The sequence below is a fragment of the Myiozetetes cayanensis genome, unplaced genomic scaffold (assembly GCF_022539395.1).
Source record: "Myiozetetes cayanensis isolate MyiCay16 unplaced genomic scaffold, myiCay2020 scf5-8, whole genome shotgun sequence".
Lineage (NCBI taxonomy): Eukaryota > Metazoa > Chordata > Aves > Passeriformes > Tyrannidae > Myiozetetes > Myiozetetes cayanensis.
Window position 1 is genome coordinate 77,385,605 of NW_026087742.1, and position 26,195 is coordinate 77,411,799.

General features: G+C 38.4%; 1 protein-coding gene across 1 annotated transcript in view; it reads left to right on the plus strand.

Moving 5' to 3' along the window:
* The window catches only part of UBAC2 (UBA domain containing 2), a 91,087-nt gene extending 65,494 nt beyond the window's left edge, over positions 1-25,593 (plus strand). The window contains exons 7-9 of the mRNA XM_050332706.1: positions 8,334-8,579; positions 21,553-21,675; positions 24,724-25,593. Of these exons, the coding sequence (XP_050188663.1) occupies positions 8,334-8,579; positions 21,553-21,675; positions 24,724-24,831 (477 nt within the window). The 3' untranslated portion in view covers positions 24,832-25,593. The remainder of the gene's footprint in view (positions 1-8,333; positions 8,580-21,552; positions 21,676-24,723) is intronic.
* Positions 25,594-26,195: the final 602 nt, after the last annotated feature.

Genomic DNA, 26,195 nt, shown 5'->3' on the forward strand with positions numbered 1-26,195 from the left:
GTGATAAAGATCACTTACGCACTCTTATGAGTGTGTTATGATGCTATCCTGTAATTTAGTTTTTGTTGCACTTCTCCTCATGTGGAAAATTAAAATGGATGGTCCCAGCACAATTTCTGAATTGTTGTCACTTTCCACTTTCTCTTCACTGTGTGGTTTAGATTTACCTAAATTCTAACAACTTATATTTAACTCGTGATGAACACTCTTAGACTACATGGAATCTGACTTTCCAGGTGCAAAATGTGGCACTGGAGACTCTTTGTTCATCCATACTATTGCTGTTAAGACTTTCCTGTGAATTCCAGGCAGGGTATAGAGCAATTGGGAATTGTACTGCCATGAGTTCTTGTTTTCAGTGGCTTTAAGTGATGCCATCATTACAGAAATGTGTTTGCATGTGTATATGAGTCTATGTCTGCAGGCAGGCATTGGTGTAATATGCCTGGTGATAGGGAATTTAGGCAATTTGTAGTTTGAGTACAAATGTGTAGTGGATTGCTCTCAGTTGTGGAGGTTACAGCCCATGCTGTGTTATTGGAATACAAAAGGTCTACTTTGTCTGTCTTTGTGATAAGGTATGTCTTCCTAGATCTATAGTTTTGAATTAACATAGGAATCCACTCTTAAGGGCAGCTTTTTTACTCTCTGTGTGAAACTGGACTACCTCTCAGTTATTGCTCTTTTGTATGTCAGTTGCTGGTATATTGTGTAAAACATGGTGTTTAAATACAGGATGCTTATTTGTAGCAAAGAGAGTTTAAGGAGCAGACATCACTAATCTGATATAATCAGTAATCTGTAATGTTCTTATAGTTTATGAGACTAATTTAGTTTCTTGTGATTTGTTTCGCCAGAAATATACCATACTTGGTACACACAGTCCAGATTTGTTTCTTTATGGATTTTTTTATGTCATAAAATTAGGAAACTTCATATTAGAGATGCAAGAAATCCTTTCAACAGTTGTTTTCAGAAGTGCTTCCATGTAATGCATGTCACTCAGTTTAGTGAAGGCCCAAAATGATTTTGCTACTATTTTTTTCTTTAAAACAGTCAAAACACCTGAGAAAATAGTAACCACATCTCACTGGATGTATACATTTTCTCTCTCTTTCTTTTTAACCCTTTAAAATCTCTTGGGTTCCCAACTTGCATCTCTTCTTGCTATACTCTTGTAGGATTGAAATTTGAGAGGCATGTCAAGGCTCGCTGAGTCATAGCTAGAGCACCTCTACTTCGAGAAGTAAGCTCAGGTTAGTGACCAGCAGAAGACATGTGACCTGCTGGGAAATGCAGTTCCCTCCACTTATTACACTAATGTTGTTATCAGACAGATCACATGCCACGGGACTTCCTAACCATGTAGCTAGGGCTCTATTTCATAAGGAAGAGGTATATTTCAGGCCTTTTCTGTGATTTTAGTCTTGTAGCCTCTTTCTTCTTATGTAGTGCAGTTTTTCATTTGTTTGCAAGATGGCCTGCATTGCCTAAAGTTTGAAATTTGAAATACACCAAGTCTCCCGTGAGCTGCCTTGAATTTGTGTAGAGTTCAGTTCAAACCTTAGGAAACTGAAATTGAAAAGTTTCTAAAGCCCTGTTTGCCTTGGCAGTTTCCCTAAGCCAAAGGCAACAGTCTTCTGCATTCTTTCTGTGCTGCACTGTGATTTACTTTTCTTAGATTGTATGAAAAGTTGCTCTTTATGTATTTAGATATTGGAAAATGTAGAGAATCTGCAATTCAGAGCATTTAGTCTTATGTAGGTCTTTAGTAAAAGTATGATCTTCCTTGAACTCTTCGTAACTGTGTGATTAGAAGTGGTGATTTAGGTTAATGATAGTTAAATGTTACATCTGGTTAATTTCTGAATATTTGACATTGGTGTTACAGTATTTGTACCAGTAGTATTGCTATTATCAGTGAGACTACTCACTTACTAAAAAGTTTGCCTGTGCTTAAGTACTTTCCTAAATAAAAAACATTATTTTGTGTGTAACTGATGTGATTCCCCTCTGCTGATAGAACTACCCACCAAAGACCAAGTACTCAGACAGTTCACAGAATCCCTGAGGGTAACATCTGGTCCAACCTCCCTGCTCAGGCAGGTCACCTCACCCCAAGTGGCTTGCCCTAGGACCATGTTCAGATGACTTTGGAGTATCTCCAAGGATGGAGACTACCACCTCCCTGGGTAACCTGTATTAGTTGTCAATCATCCTCTCAGTGAAAAAGTGTTTCCCAATGTTCAGTTTGTGCCCATCACCTCCTGTCCTGTCACTGGGCACCACTGAGCAGAGCCTGGATCCATCCTCTTCATTGTTTCCTTTCAGGCATTTATATACTTTGATAAAATCCCCCTTAGCCTTCTCCTCTCCAGACCCACCAGTCCTACTTCTCTCAGCCCCTCCTCAAGTGAAAGATGCTCCAGTCCCTTGATCATCTTCATGGCCCTGTACTGGATTTGCTCCAGCAAGTCTGTGTCTCTTACTCCAGGGAGTGCAGAACTGAACACAGTACTCCAGCTGCAGCCTCAGCAATGCATAACTTGTGAAGTACATAGCCTGAAATGAGAAATGCAGAAGCAATAAAATAACAAAGATTAGAAAATTAGAAAGAAACATTGTCTGTCTGTCTACTAACTTCAGGACAGGGGCAGATATCCATATGTACACTGACAGATGTGCTGAATCCTACCCAAAACTAAGGTGAGATATCTGCAGGTGGACAATGCTCAGTATTCAGCTGAGTGACTGTGGGTGACTTAATTTGAGATGAGTGTCTCTATGTTCTACTGACTATTGACTTAACCTTCTTTGTAGCGTGAGTTTAGACACCTTGCTCATGTCAAATTGACCACATATAAACACATGACAACTGATTAAGCTGCTAGTGTTTATTCCTGCATCAGCTAAAACATCTCAGAAAAAATGTAGTTGACTTTCCTGGTATACAGGGGATGTTAGTATGAAAGTGATGTTGTAACTGGGGAGGAAGCAGATATTTCCAATTCTGAAACAAGGAGAAAATAGTGAGAAAGGATGGGAGAAAGTAATAATATGTGGTAAGATACTTTCTCTTTTATATCCATTGCTTCTAAGATCCTGTAGAAAAATGGATATTAGTTATTAGTTTGTATTTCACTTCTAATCTTCTCAGATCTGAGGAAGCGTTTCTGTGTCCAAAATCTGGTCTACTTGGTCAGCTGTACCAGCTGGATCATTAATAGTCAGATTGCTTCTATCGAGATTGCTTTTTTTTTGGCAGCAATGTTACCATTGTTCAGAGAGGGAATCCGTGAGAGTAATTCAGCTGTGTGTACTTCGGAGACATCTGCCTTAGGATGAGTCACATATTAAGAGTGCCCATTTCACTCTGTTGACTATGAAACCAACTTAAAATAACCAGCTCATAAGTAGGCTTTTAAATTACAAATGTCTGCATTGGGGCAGATTAATCAAATCATGATCTTTTATGTAAAAGATTTAGTTAACAACATGATGATGATCACCTGCAGAATGCTAGCAGAGACCCAAGGGAACCTGTCCTTAGGTCACAAGTACAAGTTAAGAATAGCTGTATGTGCTGAAATTGCAGTACAGTCATGCTTATGTATACACAGTGTTTGAGTGCTGATCATGATTGCACCTGACCAATGAACTCTGAAGAAAAAGGTTTCAAGGTATCTGGGAAATTCATGAGCCCAGTCAACCAGGAATGAAAATGAAGACAATTAGTTTAGAACCATTAAAATCTTAGTTTTCTCTCAGGCCAGTTATTGCAAAAGGCTCTTTGTAGTATTTGTAACTATTTCTGCAAAGGAAACCCAAACAAAATAATCTCTTGTGTTATAGCTGTAACACAACTTGAAAATACACATGTAGTCATATTTATGAATATATTTAAATTTTTCAGAACAAAGTAATTGGGTATTTGTTGTCAAGTTTTAACTATTAGGCAAAATAATTTTCAACATAATTTTCTACACCAGTCTACCTACTTTTTCTTCTGTTTTATTTCCTTTTTCAGTGTTAATCAAGTACAGTGATTATAAATGTCTCAGCTGGTAGTGGAGCATATGTGTCTTTGCTGTGTAAAATACTGGAGAGCTTCCATGTTTGGTTTACCTAATGTAACAGTGAAACTACAGCTACTTCCATTTTCTAAAAAGTGTACAGCTTTGGAAGGATTTGAGGGAAGGGGAGGGGACGTTGGGCTTTATACAGGGGCAGGAGTATGTTAGGAAACTTAGAGTGAAGGACCAGTGCTAAGGACCAGTGGTAAGCCATGGTGTTAAGAAACTGAAAAAAATATAAGCACACTTTTTTCTGCAGCATGCCACACAGTTTCCACTATGCTCCCCATTTTCTCCGCTTGCATTGTGCCACATATGTTACGGCAGATGAGGTTGTAGGTTATGATGGTGTGACTAACAGAAAACAACTAAGATGCATCTTACGGTGCCAGCCAAAAATTCTCCATTCTAACAATGTGAACATAACCGTAATGTCCTTCTGTGGTGTCTTTATTTAGAGGCTAAAATACAGTAGAAGCTCCTCTGTTTGGGAGAAGTAGCCCTTCCGTCTGATGCACAGGGCTGAATTTGGGATATGAGGTCATCTTCATTGAACAAACAATTTTGATTTGGTTTTTTTAAACACTAGAAATTAACTCAATATCAATAACAAAAATGGTGTAAAAAGTTGCTTTATACTTTAAAAGCTTGTGTTGTTTTAAATGATATCTATGAAGTTCTGCATATGAACCAGCTAAAGAGGAAGTTCTTTGGAAATACTTGACATTAAGATGAGAGTATGACACCAAACCAGACTGAATCACAAGACCTATTTTAACTACAATTGTCTCCATTATGGGTTTATTGGAAATATGCAAATAGCTATCTCTTCCTCACTAGGCAAAACTTCTTGAAAATTTGTTTAAACTGAGTACAGCATTTTAAAGTTTCTTATGCTTCCATCTAATTGCTTTATATTTAGAGTAGTAAATCGAGGGAGGGAGAGTAGGACATTCTGAAAAATGTGGAGGTAACAAGGTGGATTGCCAGGGTACTCTTGGTGCTCTCCTTCCATACATTTATACTTCTGAAGAATTGCAGTCTCACATGATTGCTCTGAACAGGTTCCCAGTAAGTTTCTTGGCAAGTCTATGTAGAAGATACACTTCTCTTCTGCTAGTCCCACACACTTTTGTCTTGTTCATTGACCAGGTGCTTTTCATTTTAGATTTTATTTTGAACTTTATGTTGTCAGACTTCTACACTTCCTGCTCTGTGAGCACTGAAGTCAACATGTTTGGGTTATGCAATGAGTTTCTGTCTAAGACAGGACAAGGAGGGGCAAAGACACTAGTCTGCTGTTGAGGAGCAGTAAGGAGAGAGAGGACAGCCCACTGCAACTGGTGCATTGGTTGTAAACCAGACATTCTACTCCAGTGACCTCAGTAAATCTGTGAAGGCAGGTAGGAGCTATTGTGTATATGAGTCTCATATGCGATACTAAGTGCCATTCTCCATTTTAGCAGTGCCCATAAACTTTTAGCCTCATAAAGACTTTTCTTCTGATTAGGTGCTCTGGCATGAGCTACTCTCTACAATTATCTAAAACGAGGTTGTAATGAGACAGGGATCAATCTCTTTTTCCAGATAGGACAAGTTGGAAGTGTCCTTAAGTTGTGCCACGGGAGGTTTAGATTTAATATTAGGAAAAAATTATTCCCCAAAGGGTTTGCCAAGCACTGGAGCAGGCTGTCCAGGGCAGAAAGAGACTGAGTCACCATCCCTGAAGGTGTTTAAAAGTAGTGTAATTGAAGCACTTAAGGACATGGTTTAGTGGTGGTCTTGACAGTGCTGGGTTAATGGTTGGGCTTGATGATCCTAAAGGTCTTTTCTAACCTGAATGGTTCTGTGACTATCCATCTCTACTCAGAAAAATACGAGGACACTTTTACTGATGCAGCTTGCAGTACACCTTCCCTTCTGAGACAAACAAGTTCCAAAGTACTGACACTAAAAACATGCTGCCGCTATCTCTTTGCTGTATTTTCTATCTTGAGTTGATAAAAGAGTGATTCTGTTTGTGGTTAATATGTTCAGACACGTGTCAAGATTTGTCATACATTCAGGGAGATGTAGATTTTCCTATCACCGCTTGCTTTGTTTTTGTCTTGTGACTTTTTGAACTTTTTCAAGATTTAGGTTGCCTTGAAAACTTTGGACCTTAACAGAGGTGATAAGAGCAGAGGGTTTGGGAGGGACATTTGAAAGAAGTGAGGGAATGCTGGTATGATGTTAGACAAAGTATTCTGAGTGGGAGTTCTTTCCCTGCCTAGTTACACCTGTACAATCAGGAATGCAGAATCTCTGGAACCAAAAATGGGGCCTGGCTCCATAGCCTAACAATACTACCTCCAACTAACCAGGTGGAAGGAAGGAAGATAATTTGTAGGTTCTGGTGCTGCTCGTGCATTTTGTGTCTAAGAAATAATCAGATTAAGTGTATATGTAATATTTGCAACCTGGTTCAGTAATTCTTGCTCCCAAAAAATTACCTTTCTGGTTATTGTACAATCTAGGTTTTCTTGAGTGAGGAGCCTATCTACATAGCCCTCTCAGGACCGAGTGGTTAGCTTCTGAGGGACCTTCTTGCGAGCTAGATACCTCAAGTACTGAATACCAAAAGCAGATGAATTGCGGAAGTGATATGAATTTTCCTCCTCTTATTCTTCGGTGATTATAGTTTATCTTAGTTTCCAGTTGATGTGCAAGAGTTTCAGTCATGAGCTTACAGCCATCTGGAACAGTTTCACTAGAGCTGAGGAAAGAATTTCTGAGGTCATGAAGAAGCTTCTGTTCCAGCTCCCTATCATTCCTGGAATCCAGTTAGGACTTTCCTTTGCCTATATGTTATAGGCAACCTTCCTTCTGATGTGATTATGGCCTTCTCTTATCCCATCACATTTATCTCCTTTCTCATAACACAAAAGATTGAAGGGTTTAAGGGTAGTTTAAAACTGTTATTTCTCACTTTAGAATGGCAGCCTGTGTTTGAGGGTTTCATTTTATGACTGCTCTCAGGGTTGGATGTAAGTAGAATAAAATAAAAATCAGTGTTTCCAAAGCCAGAATGTGTTTTTGCTAAAAGTCTCATCATCATATTGGATGATTAATGATAACCTTGTAAATAATCTGAAAAATATCCTCCCTCCCAAAGAATGTTGCATTTTCCTATACTGTCTCCCTTTATATATGAAGCAGTGCATTTAGTATGTTTATACAAATGTCTGTCAGTGAGGTACAATAAATAGCCCCAAGTAAATATATACTCTGGGTGGGGAGTTTCTACATTGCTTCTAGCAAAATTGCATTTTTGGGGTATGTTTACAGATTTTTTGAGGTTCATATCTCTTCCTGTTCATTTCACTCTGCTGTCGCAGCATAATTCTTGTGGCATAACAGACAATAACTTGTCACAAATACAGAAATGTGGCATAAACCACTATGGGCTCAAGTGCTAGGGCTTCAGATTAATGGCTGAGTGATGACTGTAGATCATTCATGGGGCACATGGATTTCTCTTCCTCCTGCTGAATCTGAAGTGAAATCAAGCCCCAAGGCAAGCATGAAACAGAGAATGGATATTTTTCTTATAGGTGGAAGAAGAGCCTCACAAAAATTGGCTTTTTCAATATCACAGTTTTTAATGAATTGGATTTTAAACCTTTTTTTTTTTTTTCTCCTTGAAGGTAGTCGGGCTTTCTTTGGAACAAGTCTGTGTGTACTCTTAGGTTTAACTTCAAATCCACTGATTTGCTTTTATTTTTACTAGAAGGAAAGACTTGGGTGCTGGGAACAAAAGCCTTAAGGGGGTTGGGTTTCTTTGAAGGAGTGTTTATAGTGTTTCAGTGTCCTCAAAAGCAGCCTTAATCTTCTCAGGTCAGCATGCAGCATACCCTGACCAATTCCATTACTAGAAATGAAACTTTTATTTGAATTTTAAGCGGTTTGAGAAAGGGTCACTTGGTTTGGGCTCAAATTCTGAAACTTTCAAATTCTGAAAAAAACCCCAAGCAACTTTATGGGTCACAGGCAATGCACTAGATGGATTTAAAAAACTAATATTCTGAAGGGGGAAGTTGAAGGTGAAGAAATCCCCTGTTTGTTCTCTGATTCTTGACTGAGAACTCTGGGTAAATACAGTAAAAAGGACTTTAAAAAACAGAAGGACCAACTGTTACCTGCAGACAAATACAAAGTAAATTTGGTGTATTAAAGTTTTTAGTTTTGAGGGTTTTTTTAACATTTCATTTTTGATTTTAGATTTCTGGGATTTGCTACAATAGCAGTATATTAAAAGTTCATCGAATTCTTTGTGTACCCAGATGGGTAGCAAAGTTATTTTCTTGGACTCTTGAACCAGTCTTCTCATCTGCGGAACCAACAAATGAAGTTCGAGTGGGAATGGGAGCAACAGTTGACATCCAGAGGCAGCAGAGAATGGAGTTACTGGATCGTCAAATCATGATGTCTCAGGTTGCCCAGATGAGGCGGCAAAGACAGCAGCAGGTATTGCTATACATTTTTTAAGGATTATATTGTTAAGAGAAAGATACAATTTTGGTTCATATATCTTGTGTGGTTCCTGTTTCTTAAAAATAATGTGGTTTTTTTTTTTTTTTTTCTCCATCAATCTTTCATACACTATTGTACTACTAACAGCCATTTAAGTGGTTTATATAGCTTTATATGTTAAAACTGCTTCACAAGATAGAAGCAGAATGTCGGACAATCCTGTAGGGATATCAGTACTCCTGGCATTCTTTCAGCAGAAATGAGGCTGAAAGGTAGAGTAATTGCCTCTTGGTAGTCTTTAATAAAGACCATTGTGTAAAATTGGGAAATCAAAATACTTCTGCCTCTTCTAAGTATCTGCATTGTTAGCATCCTTTTCAGAGAGGTTGAAAATTGTCGATGGAACTCCTCTGTTTGTAGATGTACAGGTTATTTCTTTCAGGAAAGGGCAAAAATTCAATTCTCTACCTTTCTTACAGAGGTAAACCACAAGGGACTTTCTGTTTGCCATGTGAAATGCTCTTGGTTTATTTCCTTATCTAACACAATAGCAGAGCCTTTTTATTTTCTCTGTTGTAGACAAACCAACAAGTGCAGATATTCTCAGACTTTGCATTGTAGGGTATTGAAACAAGGCAGAAGGTGTCTCAAGTCACTATTTCCTGTATCTTAGATGTATACGTTACTTAGATATATATGTTGCTAGCAGACAACATGGGCCTTGCATTGCTCTATGTGAACATATGTTTACTTGCAGCCTAGAAATTTTGAGGTCTTTACTTGAGTTTCCTTTGCCTGAAACACAGCTCTGTACTGATACACAGGTTCTTGTTGTGTTCCAGATAGTGTTGTGCAAGTTAAATATGGCTGTGGTACCCTTAATGCATTGCCAGAATGAGAGGTGTGATGGCATAAAGCTTTGTCCAAGAGCTAGAGTATGAATATTTGTTTCCAGTCCCTGATAACATCGTTCTGTTTTCCTTGCTTTCCAGTTTCAGTATGATGAAATTGTTCCTCAGGTAGAAAGTTCCTAATCTACTTTTCTCTATTCCCATAAGAAAATTAATCAGTTTTAACATAAGAATGGAACTAGAAATTACTCAGTTCTTGAATGGTGATGTTGTAATAGAAAATGAATTTTAAGAGTGTGTTGGACTACAAGCAACTGGGAAGAGTGCAACCAGGTCTCTTCAGATAGGAGAAAGAAACCATTTCCATTTACGAAGGACGGTCTTCCTAATATATCTTTAGTTGCGAAAAGTGGTAAATAAGTTCAGAACAGTAAATTATAAAAGAACAGTTGATAACATTTTCTTCTTATCTTGTCCTTTCCTCGGGCAATGAACAATGAAAGTGGAGAAACGTCTTTTCATGTTTGACTTCAAATAGAATTCTTTAAAAAGGTGGAGGGTTTGAGTAAAATGAAAGAAGGCTGTTTGAACATCAGTATGATGCTTCCCTTTACAAGTTATTGAAACGGTTTTCAAGTTACCTTTATGTTTAGCCTTTAACTTGAGCACAGCATTTAGTTAACTGATAGTGCTGATCTTTGAAACCAGTGATCAGAAGGCAATGGGATTCATGTATGAATGTTTCAGAGAGGCTCTTCAGAAAAGGTGTGTCACGAAAGCTTTTGACCAGTCTGTTGTTTTTTTTAAACTCACAGAATTTACTGGCCATCAATTAGATCATAAAAAGCATTATTACCAAATGTTGAAATGTTGTAGTAAAAGTGGAAAGCAGGCTAAATCTCAAAATAATGTTTGAAAAATTGAAAATAATTTTCTGGATTGGTATACTTGGACAATTCTTTTACCTTCAGAGGTTTTGGAAATGTGTAATTTGAAAACAGTGAAGTGGAACAGATCATGTTACAGATGGAATTTAGATGATAATTTTTCCTGTGGGAGTGAAGCTGATAAAGAATGCAGATGCATTTTAAGCACTTTTTTTGTGAAATTGAAAATAATAAAAGCTGTGAAGTACATATCAGTCTACATATTAGACACGGCTTTGAACTGTATTCTAGGAGAACGTCGTGCGGATTTCTGAAGTCACAGCATGTTCTCTTTAGATAGTGGGCCATAGGTGAGACAAAGTAGCATTTTCTCTCACACTTTCCATTTTGTTTGGTGAGGGAAGTGAACTTTCAGTTTCCTCCCCATGCCATAGTGCAACAAGTTTGTCGAGCTCCCCCTTGAGAAGGTGCTCTGCTCATTCCTTCTACTCCTTCACTCTTCAGTTCATCTCTTTGAGAAAAGAGACAATTCAGTTTCCCAGAGTGTTGGTAGCATTATGGAAGGAGAAGATCAGTGGTTTTAACAGTGCTCTATTGTCTGTGCAATGCTGGCAAACTCTGTTCCAGCCATAAGGAGGCCCCTCCTTTGAATAGATACGTTTTGTAGAAAGCTTATTCTTCAAGTCTTTGCAAGAAATTCTGAAGAATGTGACAAGGCAAGCCAACATAAAAAAGTTTAAAAAAAAATTAAAACAGGGAAAGAGATGGGGTGAAAAGCATTTCTTATAAGTTGTTTATACTGTACTTCCAAGATATTGAAGATACTGGGATATAAATAATTTTTTTTTCCCCCCTGCTGTTCACAGAGCCCTTTTATCCAAAGCACTTTGGATACTTTCTACAAAAAAAGGAAAAGAACAATCACCCGAGGATTTCTTTGCTGGCAGCTCTTTTGAACTTTACCTTTCCGAGTCTTTTTCTAGCTGAAATGTTGTGGTCTGGAGGAGCCTGAAGCATGGATCTGTGTATGTGAGCGCTGGGTTGTCAAAACAAGCGTGCCTTTGTGTACATTGAAGTACACTGAAGTACATTGAATATGTGGTAGAATTGGAACATAAACCCAACAACTTCATTACTTGATGTATCTCATTTTAGTCCTTAAATATTCAGTGGTACTGTGTCTGAATATGTTGTTAGAAACTGCTTTGTTGCTAGTTTCTCAGGGGAGTGCGGTTACATGGTGACTGATTTTTTTCTTGGCCTCTAGTTGCTGTGGATACAGCCCTTAAACAGATGGTAGTGTGCATCTTGAAAAATTTCTGTTCTTTATTTTCTCCCGTGGATATTGCTGAGAAATTACGATCTTGTCACAAATGGAGAACTACTGAGTGTCACCTCTGTGCACCTTTAGATGCAGTAGAATAAAACGTGTACCATATGTATTAATTCCCTCAAAAAACACCATTTTACTATTTTGTTACTGCTTTTAAAACTTCTCTTTCTTAGTTCTTTTCCTTCATGCTCTTTACCTATCCTATTTTGTAATTTAAATAGTTTAGCCTATTTTAATTTTCCCCCATTACCTGATCTCTTTTTCCCCTTCATATCGCTTTCACATTTTCATTCCCCACTGTCCCATTTTCCTCCCATATTTTCATCATCTCTTCACCTTCATCTGCATTGTTTCCCATACTTTGTGTTTGCTCCTATACAAACTCCATGGGGAAGTTTTCTCCCATCGTGTGTCACCACCAGTTATCATTTGCTATTTTACCCGTTTCACACTGTAATATTGATAAAAATCTTGGTCTTCATTCCTGATGTTTCTATTTCTTGATCTCTTTCATTTCCCAGCATTTTTCGAAAGTTTATCTTGCTGTAACCCAACCCTTCTGTAACCCTACCCAGATAAAAGCCATGGTGGGAAAAGGGAAGCTAATGCTGCATCTGTGCACGAGTGTGGGTAGCGGGGAGTCAGCTTGACTTTCACTTCCCATTGAGAAACATGGAGGGAGGCTGGCAGATAACCAAACTGGGAATAGATAAGGGAGGATGCCTAGTTGTTATTGGCAACACTGTTGTCACTAAAGACATCTATGTGGAAGGTGGTGGCAAGTTGCAGAAAGATGGTCAGTGCCTTCTGTTGGCACTAAGTACAGCTTCTTTGAGCGCTGTGCCCTGTACCCATTTGGGAGGGTGGTGTATGAACCTCTGTCCCTTCATCTTGAAAAAACGGGGTTTGTATCCACAGAACCTTTATTCCTTTATTCATGCTGAGCATGTGGGGACACTGTATTGCCTACATCTTGGCTTCTCTTAAGTGTTTTGGGTCAGAGAAGAACTTCACCAGGTTGCTCCAGACTGTATGATAAGCCTGCAGCCACACATGAAAATCTTCATTTTACTACCTCTCTTTCTACTCTGTCTTCCACTTTAGGCTTATGTTGTCTTTTCCCTCCTATCTTTTTGTTCTTCCCTTCCAGCTGCCATTAATTTTCAGTGAGACCAGACTCTCCTTTGATTCATATCACATGGCATCTCTATATGAGATCCTACTGCCTGCAAAGACTAGACTTCTTCTATAATAAAGGGACTTCCTCTAATTGTTCATTCATTAGATATCTTTCTCCTGGGACACAGGAGAGATGTTCTGTGGGTAGGCAAACTGAGTGTCTTATAGGGAGTCTCATATCCTGAGAAATTTACAAGTTTTTTATTTGGTCAACTAAGGACTGAGAGGCTAGATTGTCAGTTAACCTTCTGGTTATATCGTAGCAATAAACTCCTGACCTTGGGAAAAAAAAAAAAAAAATGATTAATGGAGCAAAGATTTTCTTGGCACAAGAATTCTTTCTCAGGAATGTTATCCTCATTCATAATGGTAAAAAAACCTCCCTCAGTGCATATAGTCCTGGACAGTCCAATTCTGCTTTCTCAAAGAAGTGTAAGAACCAGGCCCAAGCATATTCCTTAAGTCTCCTGCTGACACTGAGAGGTGGCACTTCAGTGAAGTCTTTTTGAGTAACTTCACAAGTTTGAGTACCAACAAGTCCTTCAAACAGATATTTTGAACCACGAAGACCTTCCGCAGCCTTAATACACTGCCAGGTTCACAAAAACCCTTCCTCTCACAACCAGGACTTTGGATGGAAGCAGCTTGTTCATTTTGTTCCACAAATGTATGTGTCCTTTTCAGGAAGGAGACTACCCGGGTGCTTTACCTGAATAAATGGGTGAGGCTTTCAGCCAAGAGTCACACAAAGTCTTTTTCCCTAATTAGGTTTCCATTCCAAGCAGTCTGTGTTACCTAAGGCTTTTTTTGGGATTTTGTGACATAATGGAATAGAAACTGCCTTTAGCAACCCTTCCATAGACTCCAAAGACAATGATATGTAGGGTACCAATAGGATAAAAAAAGTCCTTTGTGCCGCGACTCCTGAGATGTGTGTGTACAAGATTTGTCATTGTATTTTTAAAGAATTGAGTTGACCGGTGAGTGGTTTATGGGTCTGTTTCAAACCATTAATGAAGTGTATGCTGCAGCAATAATCATTGTGGCTAAATTTAGACTCCGTATTCCATCATTCTTCCCTTCCTCTGCATGCCAGTGTACATGTGTGGACATACTCCAAGCCTTTTATGAAGTAACAGACAGCTTCCATGTTTTTAGAGAATCAGTATCTTTTCCTTCAGACTCTGTGTGTCTTTTAACTCATCCTTTGCTTTTTTGCATTCTTCTGGTATTTTCCAATCTTGATTATTCTCTGTAATTGTTTAATAATGTTTTCTTTGTGTTGAAAATAAACTTGGATTTATTTCAAGAGGTTTTTGGGTGTAAAAACTACATATACCTCTCATGTTGGCATGTCTGAATTTTATTTACTGTTGCATTTCAATAATGTATTTAAAGCAACTGATAACCCACTGCTATCAGTAAAACATTTCTGTTTTACTTTTTGAATAACTTTTTTCATGGATTCTAGCTGTGAAATTAAAAATGTTGAATTTCCAGGGTACTGACACAGGTAATGAACAGTCTAGGATTATTTCCTCTTCAAACTACCACAGAAACTTAAGGTTTCTGGGGTTTTTTGTGGAAGTCGGCAATTCCACAAGCTGACGGATACTGGTAGTACTACTAGAATAAGCTGAATGTCTCAATAACAACCAACTGTCACAATCACAAAGCTGACTTTCTCTAATTCCTACTCCTCAATAGCACCCCCTCACACATTGAACAGTTGGTTTGTTTTTTTTTTCCTGGACTGGAATTATAGAATTTTCTTTCTGTCTAACTGAGCCTTTGAATTTGTTTAGTATTGGTAATCAGTTTCCCTAGAGAATCAGTGTTTGGAAAACTTCCTAAAGCAAAACACTGTTTTATTTCAAAGCAAATAAATATTTTTGAGAAATAGAGTATTTTTATTCTCCTATGTGATTATCTACATTCTTTTACTCCGGCAATTTAACTTGCAGCAGTTTCTCTTAAAAAAACTCATGGTATACAAATCTCCCCATGCATTTCCAGAGTATTTAATTCACTGTTGTCTGATGAAGTCTGGTTTATAGAAGGCAAGTGTCTTTTCAGCTGTACCTATCCCTTCATTTCTAGTGAATTCATTTCTAATGACTGGGAAGTGGTTGGTTATTGGATTCCAGGCCTGCTTCTGTTGTCCTTCCAATCTGCACTGAGAGAGTCTTGATGGGCCATTTCTAAGCACCCACAGCCGCTCACTGACCTCCCCACTGCCACTCTGGAGGAATGGGGAGGAAAATGAAAAATAGGTTGAGATAAGAGCAGTTTAATAATTGAAACAAAGTAAATATAATAATAAGTAATTGTAATGATAATAAAAAGAAACGAAAAAACCCAAAGAAGTGATGCACAGTACAATTGCTTACTACTCGCTGACAGATGCCAGACCCTGTTCCCAAATCCGGGTCAACCCTCCTTTTGGGTAACTCCCACAGTTTATATCTGGGCATGATGTTCTATGGTGTGGAATATCCCTCCAGCCAGTTCAGCTCACCTGTCCCTGCTATGCTCTTAGCTTGGCAAATCTAAACAATTTAGGAACTCTGATTTCTCAATTTGGTTCCAACCTCTACTTATTCCTTGTTACTCTTTGAAAAGGTTTGTGTACAGGAGGTGAATGAAGGGTTATCTATGTCATCATCAGGTGTTAATACCAGTTCACTGTCACCAGTCCACATCCAAAGAGCCACACATTAAAGTAGAACTGTCTCTGTTTTGTGCAAAATGTTTAAAACTGAACTAATGTTATTTCCTCAAGTACAGACCCCATGTTCATGCTGCTGGACCTGCCTTCAGCGTTTGGAACGCTGGATACAACCCCCCCCACACACCCGCTTCTCTCACTCAGCAAGTGTGGAATGTCAAATGGAAGAACAGCTCCAAATCTTGTCATTGCTTTCAAATTCAGCTGGTGGTTATGCTCAACTCATGGTTATGATTGGCTTCACTCACTTACAGAGATTAATTCATAATAATGGAAATTTACTTTTCAATATAGACCTGGGATTTCTGTGGGGAAAAATGGACAAGGCCCCCTGCCAGTTGTGCGACATGGATGCATGTTTTCAACTGATGTAGCCATGACCATACCTGTGATGTCACAGCACTAGCAAGAACTCAGTTTGGATGAACAGCTGACACAAGCAGGGGAAGCTGGGAAGTTTGGAAAAGGAAGTGCTTTCTTTCTCTGCTGTCTAGAGAAGCTCCAAATCCAAGTATTATTGCAGAGAAGGTCTGAGAGTCCTGATCAACACTTCCCTAATGTAGGATGAATGAATAACATCAGTTCTCAAAAATGCCATCTTTCAGTTTCTGCTTGACATGAAATAGCTCTCTTCTGGGCATAGTGATCCATCACGTTCTGACTGAATTACCGCATCACAGCAGCAATGAAAAGTGAACATTACTGTGATGCACAGTTCGATACTGAATAGGTACTTACCCTTATGGTACCAGCTTAAACATGGAGTAGTCTGACTCTTCAGAGTTCTGAGCTAACCGCTAGTTTTTGGGGTTCCCTCACAGCTCTTCACTTACTGCCAGCAGTTGTGTGTCCAAGTGAAATAACAGCACACCTTCCCATCATGGCAAGTAGCAGTCTACAGTTCCAAACCTTGGCACGGTTATGCCAGGAAGCGTTCGCTACTCTTGAATGTAGTACCATTCACTCTCTTGAAGGCCTCCCTTGAATGCAGTAGAAGAGGCAGCCATTCCTTGCCTCTAAGGAGCAGATATGCCTTGCCATTGGCATTTCTGCCTTCTGTTACTGTGACGGTATCATGCCAGTGCTGAAATCCCTTCTATTATCTCTCAGGCAGCTTTAGAGCCCAGGTTAAGATGTTCCTTCTAGATTTCAAAGGAAATAGCTGGTCAGGCTTCAGAAAAGACCGCATGTGGATTTCTGAACTTCTGTGACACATCAGCTCCTCAGGGACAATACAGGCATCAAAGTTCAGGATGCAGCAACTAAGAGTTGGAGACAGAGCCTCATGGCTAAAGAGCCTTGTCTGTAGGATAAATTTCCAGAGAAATTGGAAATCTTTCCGTCATTAAGAACAATGCTTAGAACACTAATACTGTTACATTTCTACTCCCCTTCAAAAGAAGGAAGTTATTAAAGTAAGAAGGAAACAAAACATAGAAAACCCACCCAAAACATCCAAGAAGGCAGAAAGTTTTGTCCTCACAGAAAGAGGCAGGCTAGACTTTTCAATAAGTGTCCTGGAAATTTTACCATTGGTATCTCTTACGCAATGTTTAGGGCAGCAGGTATTATATCATTCATGGCTATGCTTTTTCTTTGTTTCTGTCATCAGTATGTGTACTTTGGAGTCAATAAATTGTTGAAAAATTTATGTCAGAAAAGCAGTAAATAAGTGTTTCCTGCTTTCAGTACATTTTTTAATGAACCTTTAGATTAAAGAAGTAAAGAAGTAAGACAGTATTTGTGTCTGTACCAAGTAATGGCTCCTATGCAGAGTAGCAAACTTTAAGAATGTTACTTTAAAAGGTGAAATGCAAAGCAATTTCCTTTTTCTTTTCTTTTGCTGTGGTTGTTATGTTAAGAAAAGGTGAACAGGACAGATATCAGGAGGTGCTTCCTGTTTGTGCAAACAGATGGCAAGTTGGCATTAACCATCTACAAGAGATAACAGTATCAAAATATCTTAACCACATGCATCACTTTCAAGAGGACTTTTATAAAGGCTTTTCTTTAATTTCTTTTGAAATTAATTAATTAAAATATGTGCATATCTGAAAGCTACATAACTGGATGGTTGTCAATTGTCCATAACACAACGTTTTTATTTGTCAAGCTTTGGATAAGAAAATATGCCATGGTAGGTACGTACATGGGAAATAGGTCAAGCTGTTTTTCAAAAAAGAGAGGGAGGAGATTATGTGAAAAGAAATGGCATAACTGGGGTTTTTGCAGGCTGTACAACCAAGGACATTTGCTAACTCTGGATAGTTCTTCCTTATTCTGTAGGAAAGGAGGATGCTTCTTTCTTGTAAACAGAATTGTCCCAGGCACCGTTAAAAAAAAGCAGCAACCCAAATCAAAAAAAGACGTCAAGGATGTGACCTCATAAGGCACAGTTTCTGAACATAAAGCCTTGGTTGCTATCCAAGAATAAATCATCGTTATGGCATTTCCTTACAACCTTTTCTGTGATGAAGAGCTGCAATTTTCCCATTCCCTTAATCCAGCCTGTTCTTAAACCTCATTCTTTGGTCACCTAAACTTGTGACTGGTTTGTTGTCTTCCTGTAACAGAAGTTCCAACATCACCAGTGTTCTCCTATTCCACTTCTAGTAGTGACTTATTAGAGACCAATAAAATTGGTATGTTTGTCTGCTATCAGGCAGTAACAAAGAATTTACAATCAACCAATTCACCAAGTCTTTACGCTGCTAAAAGAAGGAAACTGAATTTTTCTATAGTTAAAAAATTATAGTGTAGGATTAAGGGAGGGAGAAAAGTTTATAGGATTTTTTTTTTAGCTGTGTCTGTCATCCTTCTAGTCACCATGTTGAAGACTATGTTGCAAACAGAAATAAGAGCCCAGGCACCAATTTCTGTGCAGTATTTTTGTGAGTTCATACAGTTCATACAGTTCACAGTTCATACAGTGTTCAGTGCAGTACAGATCATAAAATTATGAAGGGAAGTGTGCAAAATAATTTCTCTGAGGCAAGGTGGAGTATTGGTCTGGAAGTCTCCTGCACATTTTCTAACTGGAATTTGGGATATTTACTTAATGTAAGATATTATTTTATGTTTGATTTGTCTCAGATTAAAATTCACAGATCTTCATGTATTTCTGCTGGGATAGTTAAGGTTATCTGAAGGCCTTTGCACAGTCACTATCCGCACTGGAAATCCATAGCCTTGCTTTCTGTCTCCTACAGATCTATGACATTAGCTACACTTCCCAATTTTTCCATACCTTTACTCTGTGGGGTTGGCACAGTACCAGATCCATAGTTCCTGCTGCAGTTCCTTGAATCCCTGCTCCTTTGAGCCTGACTTTGTGCATGTCCATCATCTAATTAGAGGCCAGACTGTGAAGGGAAACAATTTTTCTTGCAATTAAGATAAAGAAATATAATATACCTGGTTTTGGTGCAGTTTAAAGTAATACACAGATGAGAAGTGGACCTCAGTGTTGGTATTAATCCTAAATGTCCATGTCCACACACCATTAAATGTTAGATATTCTTCCCTCATTAATATAGTAAAGAACTGATAGAGTTTGTCAGAGTTTTCAAAGGTATTCAAAATATTCTGAGGGCAACCAAAAAAGATCTTCTCACAACTCTTTTGATCTAATTTGTCTAGATGTTTGTTTTCTCTGGGAAGGGGTTAGCAGTCTTCCCATGGAACTCCTCTGAATGCATCAGTCAACATCTTTAGTTTATCGAGGTATCTGCTGTAAACCTTCAAAATTAAGTAGTTACATTTGTAAGGAATCTGCAGTTTTTGTTGGAAGTAATGAAATCTGTGTATATTAATTTAAAATGTATTCTAAGTTTGAGATAAGAAAGCAGACAAATCCTTTTGTAGTATTAGGTGACAATGCACAGGACAGGAAGGATGCAAAACCAAACCGTAATAGGCAGCTTGGTATTGAAGCTGAGGGCACAGCTGGAAAGGTACGTTTATTTCAGTCTTCAGATACACTGGAATACTGGTAAATTAATACATTTATTGTAGATTTTATATTTGATACACATTATTCTGTATGATTTACGATGCTTCAGGGGAATGTGTCATAGTCCTGTTAGTGTTTTTCAATTCAGCGATTTAAGGTGAATGACTTGTGGCAATATTACTTCCTCCTCCTCAGGTCTTCTCTAAATAATAAAAACATGCAAAACAGCATTAGTGCAGTGTTCTTGCTAAACTATAGAGCTTAGTAGACTTTCAGAAATTCAAAGTTCATGAATTAAAGCTCAACATAATTCTGAGTTAGGGGAAGTTATAGATGGGGAAGTACAGGACGTGATTACCCAAGACCGCAGGGTAGTGCAGTGCTGTCAGTAGAACGTCTGATATCCCTCTTTGGGCTTAAACTACAAACCAGTTCTTCTTTTTACTATGCTATGCTGTTTGGCTAATGCCAGGCTTATATGGAATCCTTTGGTTAAAACCTCGTGAATGTTAAGCAAATGTTCTGTACAGTATGGAAAATAGAAATGTAGATACATAATAATTTTTAAATTCAAAATCACCAGAAGTGGAAACTATGTCTTGAAAATGGGTGATGACTCCTAACTGTTGCACGTCTTCACAGGGAAAAATGCACTCTAGTATGTAAGGGACTAGAACACTTCACAAACTGGTGCTTCAAATCTCATGACTCCCCAAATGCATTTTTAAGTGTGCAGTTTTACTGCCCCCTGTGGCATCTGGGCTGGTTGGGTATCCTCTGGAGACAAAGGAAGGAAACAAAGGAAAAGGCAGGAAAACTAAATAATTTAACTTTTTTTTTTGTGTGATTTAGGATCAGGTTTAGCTGATCTGATGGAGCAGAGAGGATTTAATGCTCCAGGGGTAGATAAAAGCAGGAAGAGCCCTCAGTGAGAGAAGAAAAGAAAAAACTCATAAGAGAAAGGTCTTCTGAGAAACGACATTATAGAACTAAAATAGAGCAACTAGAGGAAGGAAGTTCAAGTCCTATATATACAGAAAGGGAGGGGGATCATCTCCATAGTAACAAGGGGAGCAGGGGAGGAGGAAAAGGACAACACAAACTGCAAAAGGTGTTTTAACAAACTGTATAGAAAAGAGAGATTTGTGTTTTGATCTTACCTGCTTGCAGGATCTGTGGGTTTGGTGTGATACAAAATCCCTTACAAAAATGTTTGTTTAAGCTACTAAAATGAGGATTCATTATTTCTGGGCAATTCTAAAGCTTGTCCTTTTATGATTTGTGCTTGATATTCTAAATGTCTTATTATGACGAGACTTGAAGCTTGGTTATTAAGAGGAAGTTTCAGTTCTGTGATTTACACCATACCTGTGTTACTGCTGTGTATTTGTATTATTATTATGTAATTACAAGATGTTTTGGCACTGGGACACGGCCAGATTTTGCAATGGTGTTTAATACGTGGAAGTTAGGTGAGGTGGTATGGGAGGCTGTAAGTCGCACTGCTGTCACAGAATCAATCACTTGCATGAAAATCACAGCTATCCTGAAGGTTGGGTTTGTTCTGGGTTTCTTGATGTGGTTTTGTTGATGCACTAAGAATCCCCTTTTGCTTTTCCCCCCTCTCTTATTTCTTGCACTCTTTTTCCTGGGGTACCTTCAACAGTAGCCTTGCAAAGCACTTGCAGGACCTGCTGTTGCACCTATTGCCAGGCAAATCCCTATCAGTAAAGACAGTGATCTTTGAGCCACAGAAGTCTAGCACTGTACCTAATTAGATCTGTCCCAGTGGATATGAAACATCCTTTCCTCCTTCTGTTAGCACTTTTCCATAGTTTGCAGTGATCACTTCAAATAACTAGTAAAGCAGTAACCAGTCCAATTTTTGCTTCATAAGAGACTGCAGCAGTTTTTGTTGTTTAAAATAAAGTACTTAGTTTAAACATTTGCCTTTCATATTATGTGGTATGGATGATCTTTTTGTTTAAAAAATCTGTAGTTCTTTCTGCAAAGACTGACAGCAGTGTCTGCTTTCAGGGTGGGATGATTAACTGGAACAGACTGTTTCCTCCTTTACGTCACAGACATAACGCAAATTATCAAGATCATCGCCCGTCTGAACAAGGCATACCTCCACCTACTGAGGTTTCTGAAGAACAGGTAAACACTTTCCTATTTTAAAATGGCATTAAAATGGTTAGGAATTAACTCTACTAATTTTTTATCATCTGTTTACACAGTTTCTTAAATGTTCTCTATAGCAGCACAAATTAGAATATTGGGTAATGGTCACAATACAGAGACAACAGATTGTCATTACCATCCAGACCAGAGTTACAGAGCAGCTTGGGAGTTTCTGCTTTTATGTGTAACTGCCTGTATTTTGTATTTAGAGATGTGATGGTTTCACTAGTGGAAACTATTCAAATCTGATAAAATAAATGTTTCAAAGAAGGAATAATAACACATAGATTTCATTATTTGTCTTCTACATATCTTCTTTGTTGGAGTCCCCAGCTTAAGTTTCCAAGTCAGTAATTTAGTTTTTCTGAAATAAGAACATTATGCCAGATTACATAGGTTTAGAATTCTAGACTTTTATTGATGGTTCTGTTCTCAAAAGAGAGCATGATTTATTTGTAAATTTAAGAATTTAAGATTAGTCATATACCTGTATTCAGGGTTTATTGCAATCAAGTTCTCCAGGTTGTAGCCTGCCTGCAGTTAGCTACATTGGCCATTTTATAGTCCAGCATCTTTGCTGCTCTTGAACAAGAGCAGGTTTCAAGGGTGACTTTGTCCTTCTTTTTTATTCAAAAACAAACAACCCCAGCCAACAAACAAAAAAAGAAATAAAAATAAAAACTCCACACCAAAAAGCACTTTCTGAGACAAACCCCAGAAATTTAGTTTCAGTTGGCCTGAAAGTCTTCTCAGTGCCAGTATGGGATGAACCAAAAGATTTCCTTGCTGGGTTGGTTTATTTTTTTTTGTTTTATTGACAAATTCTGCTTATAGAAACTTTTATTTTGCAGCTGGAACTAATAAATGAGTTACTAGTGTGACTTATGCTGGATTCTTACCCAAAGCCTTTAGGCCCAAATTTATGAAAGCAATATACACTTATATTTCCTGGTGCATTGAGGTTGTAGAGCCCATCTGATTACTGTCATTTGGCAGTGCTGTCTGGTTACCCTGCAGAGAAGAAGTCATTGAAGCACCTTTGATTTCTCAGGACTGTACTAATAACTACACAAGTTGTCTTAGATTGGCAGAAATGCAAGGGTTTCATCTGATTTTTCAGATGAAAGTTTGTGAGCATTTGCAATGCTTTTCGTACAAAAATCTCTGCATTTCTTGTGGGTTTTTAGCACCTTGAATTACCATTGCCAGTTATACATCTCTGTTTCCTGGAGCTGGATTCAGTTCTGTGATTAAAATATACTCAGATGAAAAGAGATATTTTTTTTGTTACTCTTCCCCATGATGCTCAATGGATATATCTCTAAACAGCAATATTGCAATTCCATCCACCACTTCTTAAGGTTAGAGTTCATGGCAAATGCAGTAAAAACCTTTCTTCTGAAATGTGTTTCTGTGGTTAGGTTTTATTCCACTGCCTGCCCTTTTTCTCATAAAAAACACAGTCTTATGTGAAAAATCAGATAGAGGAAACTTTAGAAAGTTGCAGGTTATGAAATCAAGTTTGAATTTAAACTATTGTTGCAGAAGTGTTGAAAGTAACAATTCATTTCTCTTCCTACAAGAAGGTGAGAAACTGGCACTGGGTTTTAAGGTTGATGTTCTGGTAACCAAGGTAACCATTCTCAAACATTTTTTCGTGGTGTATTTATATTAAGAATAGGAGGACCTGGACCTCTGGGCATACTTGGCCGTTGTATAGTTCTCAGTAAGTCACCAAAGCAGAGATGATTAAAAATACTGAAAGTTCTGGAGGTGTCTTAGGGGAAAGAAAAGCTGCTTTTGATGGCACTTTTCTTTTAAAAGGCGTTTAGAGTACTTTCAATACTAGTGTTTCACATTACTCTTGCACCCTGGGAAGATTCCTCCTGAGATGTAAACAGCCTCTGCTGCATTCCTGCTTGGCTCTACTCTGCTGCTGCAGGCTCCTACAGGCAGAGGAGGAGGAGTGGTAGCTCTCAGGCAGCTCCTGTAGCCCAGGATGTCCAGGTTCAGGAGCTGTGGTATCTGGTCACAAGGCCATTTGAAGCAGGATGAGGAATGCTTTATGCTGTCAGTGGCCACAGCTAATTTTACATGTCACTCCCTGCCCCTTCACACCCTGTTTTCCCACTTTCTGGAAGATTAATTATAAAAGTGAATGAATTATATTGTGACTTACAGTCATACCAAAGTGAGAATTGTAGATTTTAAATGTACTTTAGATTGGAATTTAACCATAACTTGAATTCGATTACGCGTGCATTGCTTTTCACATGTGGTGATTTGAATCTGTTGATTTGATCTGTTATCACAAAGCACAAAGATTAGGTGTCAAGTACATGGTATAATAAAGAGGGATGGTCAAGTGGTTCTTGATTACCAAAACCACTGTCTTAATGTGCACTTTTCCATGTAATTCTTGCATCAGGTATCTTGACTTTTGCTTTGTAGAAGTCTTTTGCAAAAAAAGTGCTACTTTGAGTACCTGTAGATGCCTTCCAAGAATTTTAGTAAACCATTTAAGTGTTGTACTGCTTCTATTTTAAAGCTAACTTGAACATTTATTTAAAAAACCCAAAACACCTAGAATGAATAGTTCTGAGGTTTTTTTAATGCCTTCTGGAGAAGTATGTCTTTTCAAGTGTAGTAGAGCTGAGAGTGTCTGGATAGGTTTTCGCATCTGCTGTAGAATTCCGTCTTTTGGTCAGTATTGGTTTCTTGAGATCCTGCCCTTGTTGAGAGCAGCAAGCAGGTCAGATTGTAGTTGTCGTGTGTGGTACCACGCTTTGGATTTTACTTTTCTTTCAAAACTGCACCAGCTAGGACAATACAGGTGTGGCATTTTCTGCAATCAGTTTTGAATAAAGTATCATAAAATGGTCATCTCTGTGGCAGTGTTTTGAAACGTGCTGTCCCAGATATATCTTTTGTCAGTGAAAAGGGATTTCTGACACAATTTTAACGTGACTGATGTGCACAGGGTGTGAATAAAATTCTGGTTTTAAAGCAGTATTTCTTTTCCAGGTTGCACGACTTATGGAAATGGGATTTTCCAGAGGAGATGCCCTAGAAGCTCTGAGGGCTTCAAATAATGACTTAAATGTAGCCACTAATTTTCTACTGCAGCACTGATGGTTTTCTGTGTGAAGGAACTTCACTCGGTGGGTTTGTACATGCCTGGAAGAGGATCAAAGCCACCTGCTGGGCCAAGGTCGGCCCCACGAGGGCGTCAGGAGAGAGAAACTGGCTCCGTATGACTGGTGACTCAAAGTGATGTTAAGAAATGATGTGAACTGTTCCCAAGCCTTCAGATCACTCGGTGGTTTCTAGTCTGGTTATCCTTTTCAAAGTAACTTTAGTTTCTACTTGTTACTGGATATCACCTAAATTTATTTTTAAAATAAAATAGGTGGGTTTTTTCCTTGTAAATCCTTGTTAGATGTGTTATCAGACTTAATGACTGGGAAAAGAATCGCCAGCAACTACAACAACTAGATTTACCTCTCAAGAAAAATCGTATTTTCTTCACTTACAAGTCTAATTTCTCTAGCTTACGTTATTTTACAGTACTTGATTTTTTATTACAGTAATAAGAGGTTTGAAGGTCACTTCATTTTCAGCTCACTAAAGGGTTATGGGACTGTTATGTCATTCTTTGCGAAGTTTTATTAATGCCTGTAATATTTTGTTTCTCAAATTTCTTTTTAAATAAAAGTTGTCATTCAGCACATAATACACAGATAGGATGAGATAAAATTCATGTGTGTGTGGCAGGCTATGGTAAGTGACCACTGTCAATTTGAATCTTTACAAACTCAGTGAATTGCTGTTCAGATACGGGTCATGAAGATACTCACTGGAAGCAATAAAGGTGAATCGAATGATGCAATAAGATCAGAACTGGAATGACTTGAATGACTTCCATGGCTACTTCAGAGAGGAATTCTGTAACAATGGATGTATGCTGTGTCCTATGTGCTGCGTTCCTTTTTTTCAGCTGGCTACATACAATCTTAAAAGGAAATTATAAAAAGCTAAGTTTTATAAATATAGTTCTAGTTTTCAGGTGTCAGAGATGAGGATAACCCTTGCATTTGCTGAATCCTCAGTGTCTGGAGGAACTTAGTGTTGACCAGAGGCTGGAATATTAACCCCAGGGGTGATTCAGGCTGGTACAGGAGGTAACAGGACAGTAATGCCAAGCTCATGCAATACTGGGTTTGAAGTTTAGATTGATAAATCAGCTTACTTGGCTTGACTCTTGGAAGTGCTCAGTATTAGCACCTTCGGAGTTGCAGGAGGTGGCGTGGAGAGGGAGGAGCGTCTCTATAAAGCCAAGCTGAAGGAATACTATAAATACAAGCTGAAGATTCCAAACTGCAACTCCATGAAACCAATCTACACATGTATCTTAAGCATTTAACATGTTTCTGTGTGTGCTTGTGTTTGTATAGCGTGTGTATATGTGTCCATTTTTATACACACAGGCGTATTTA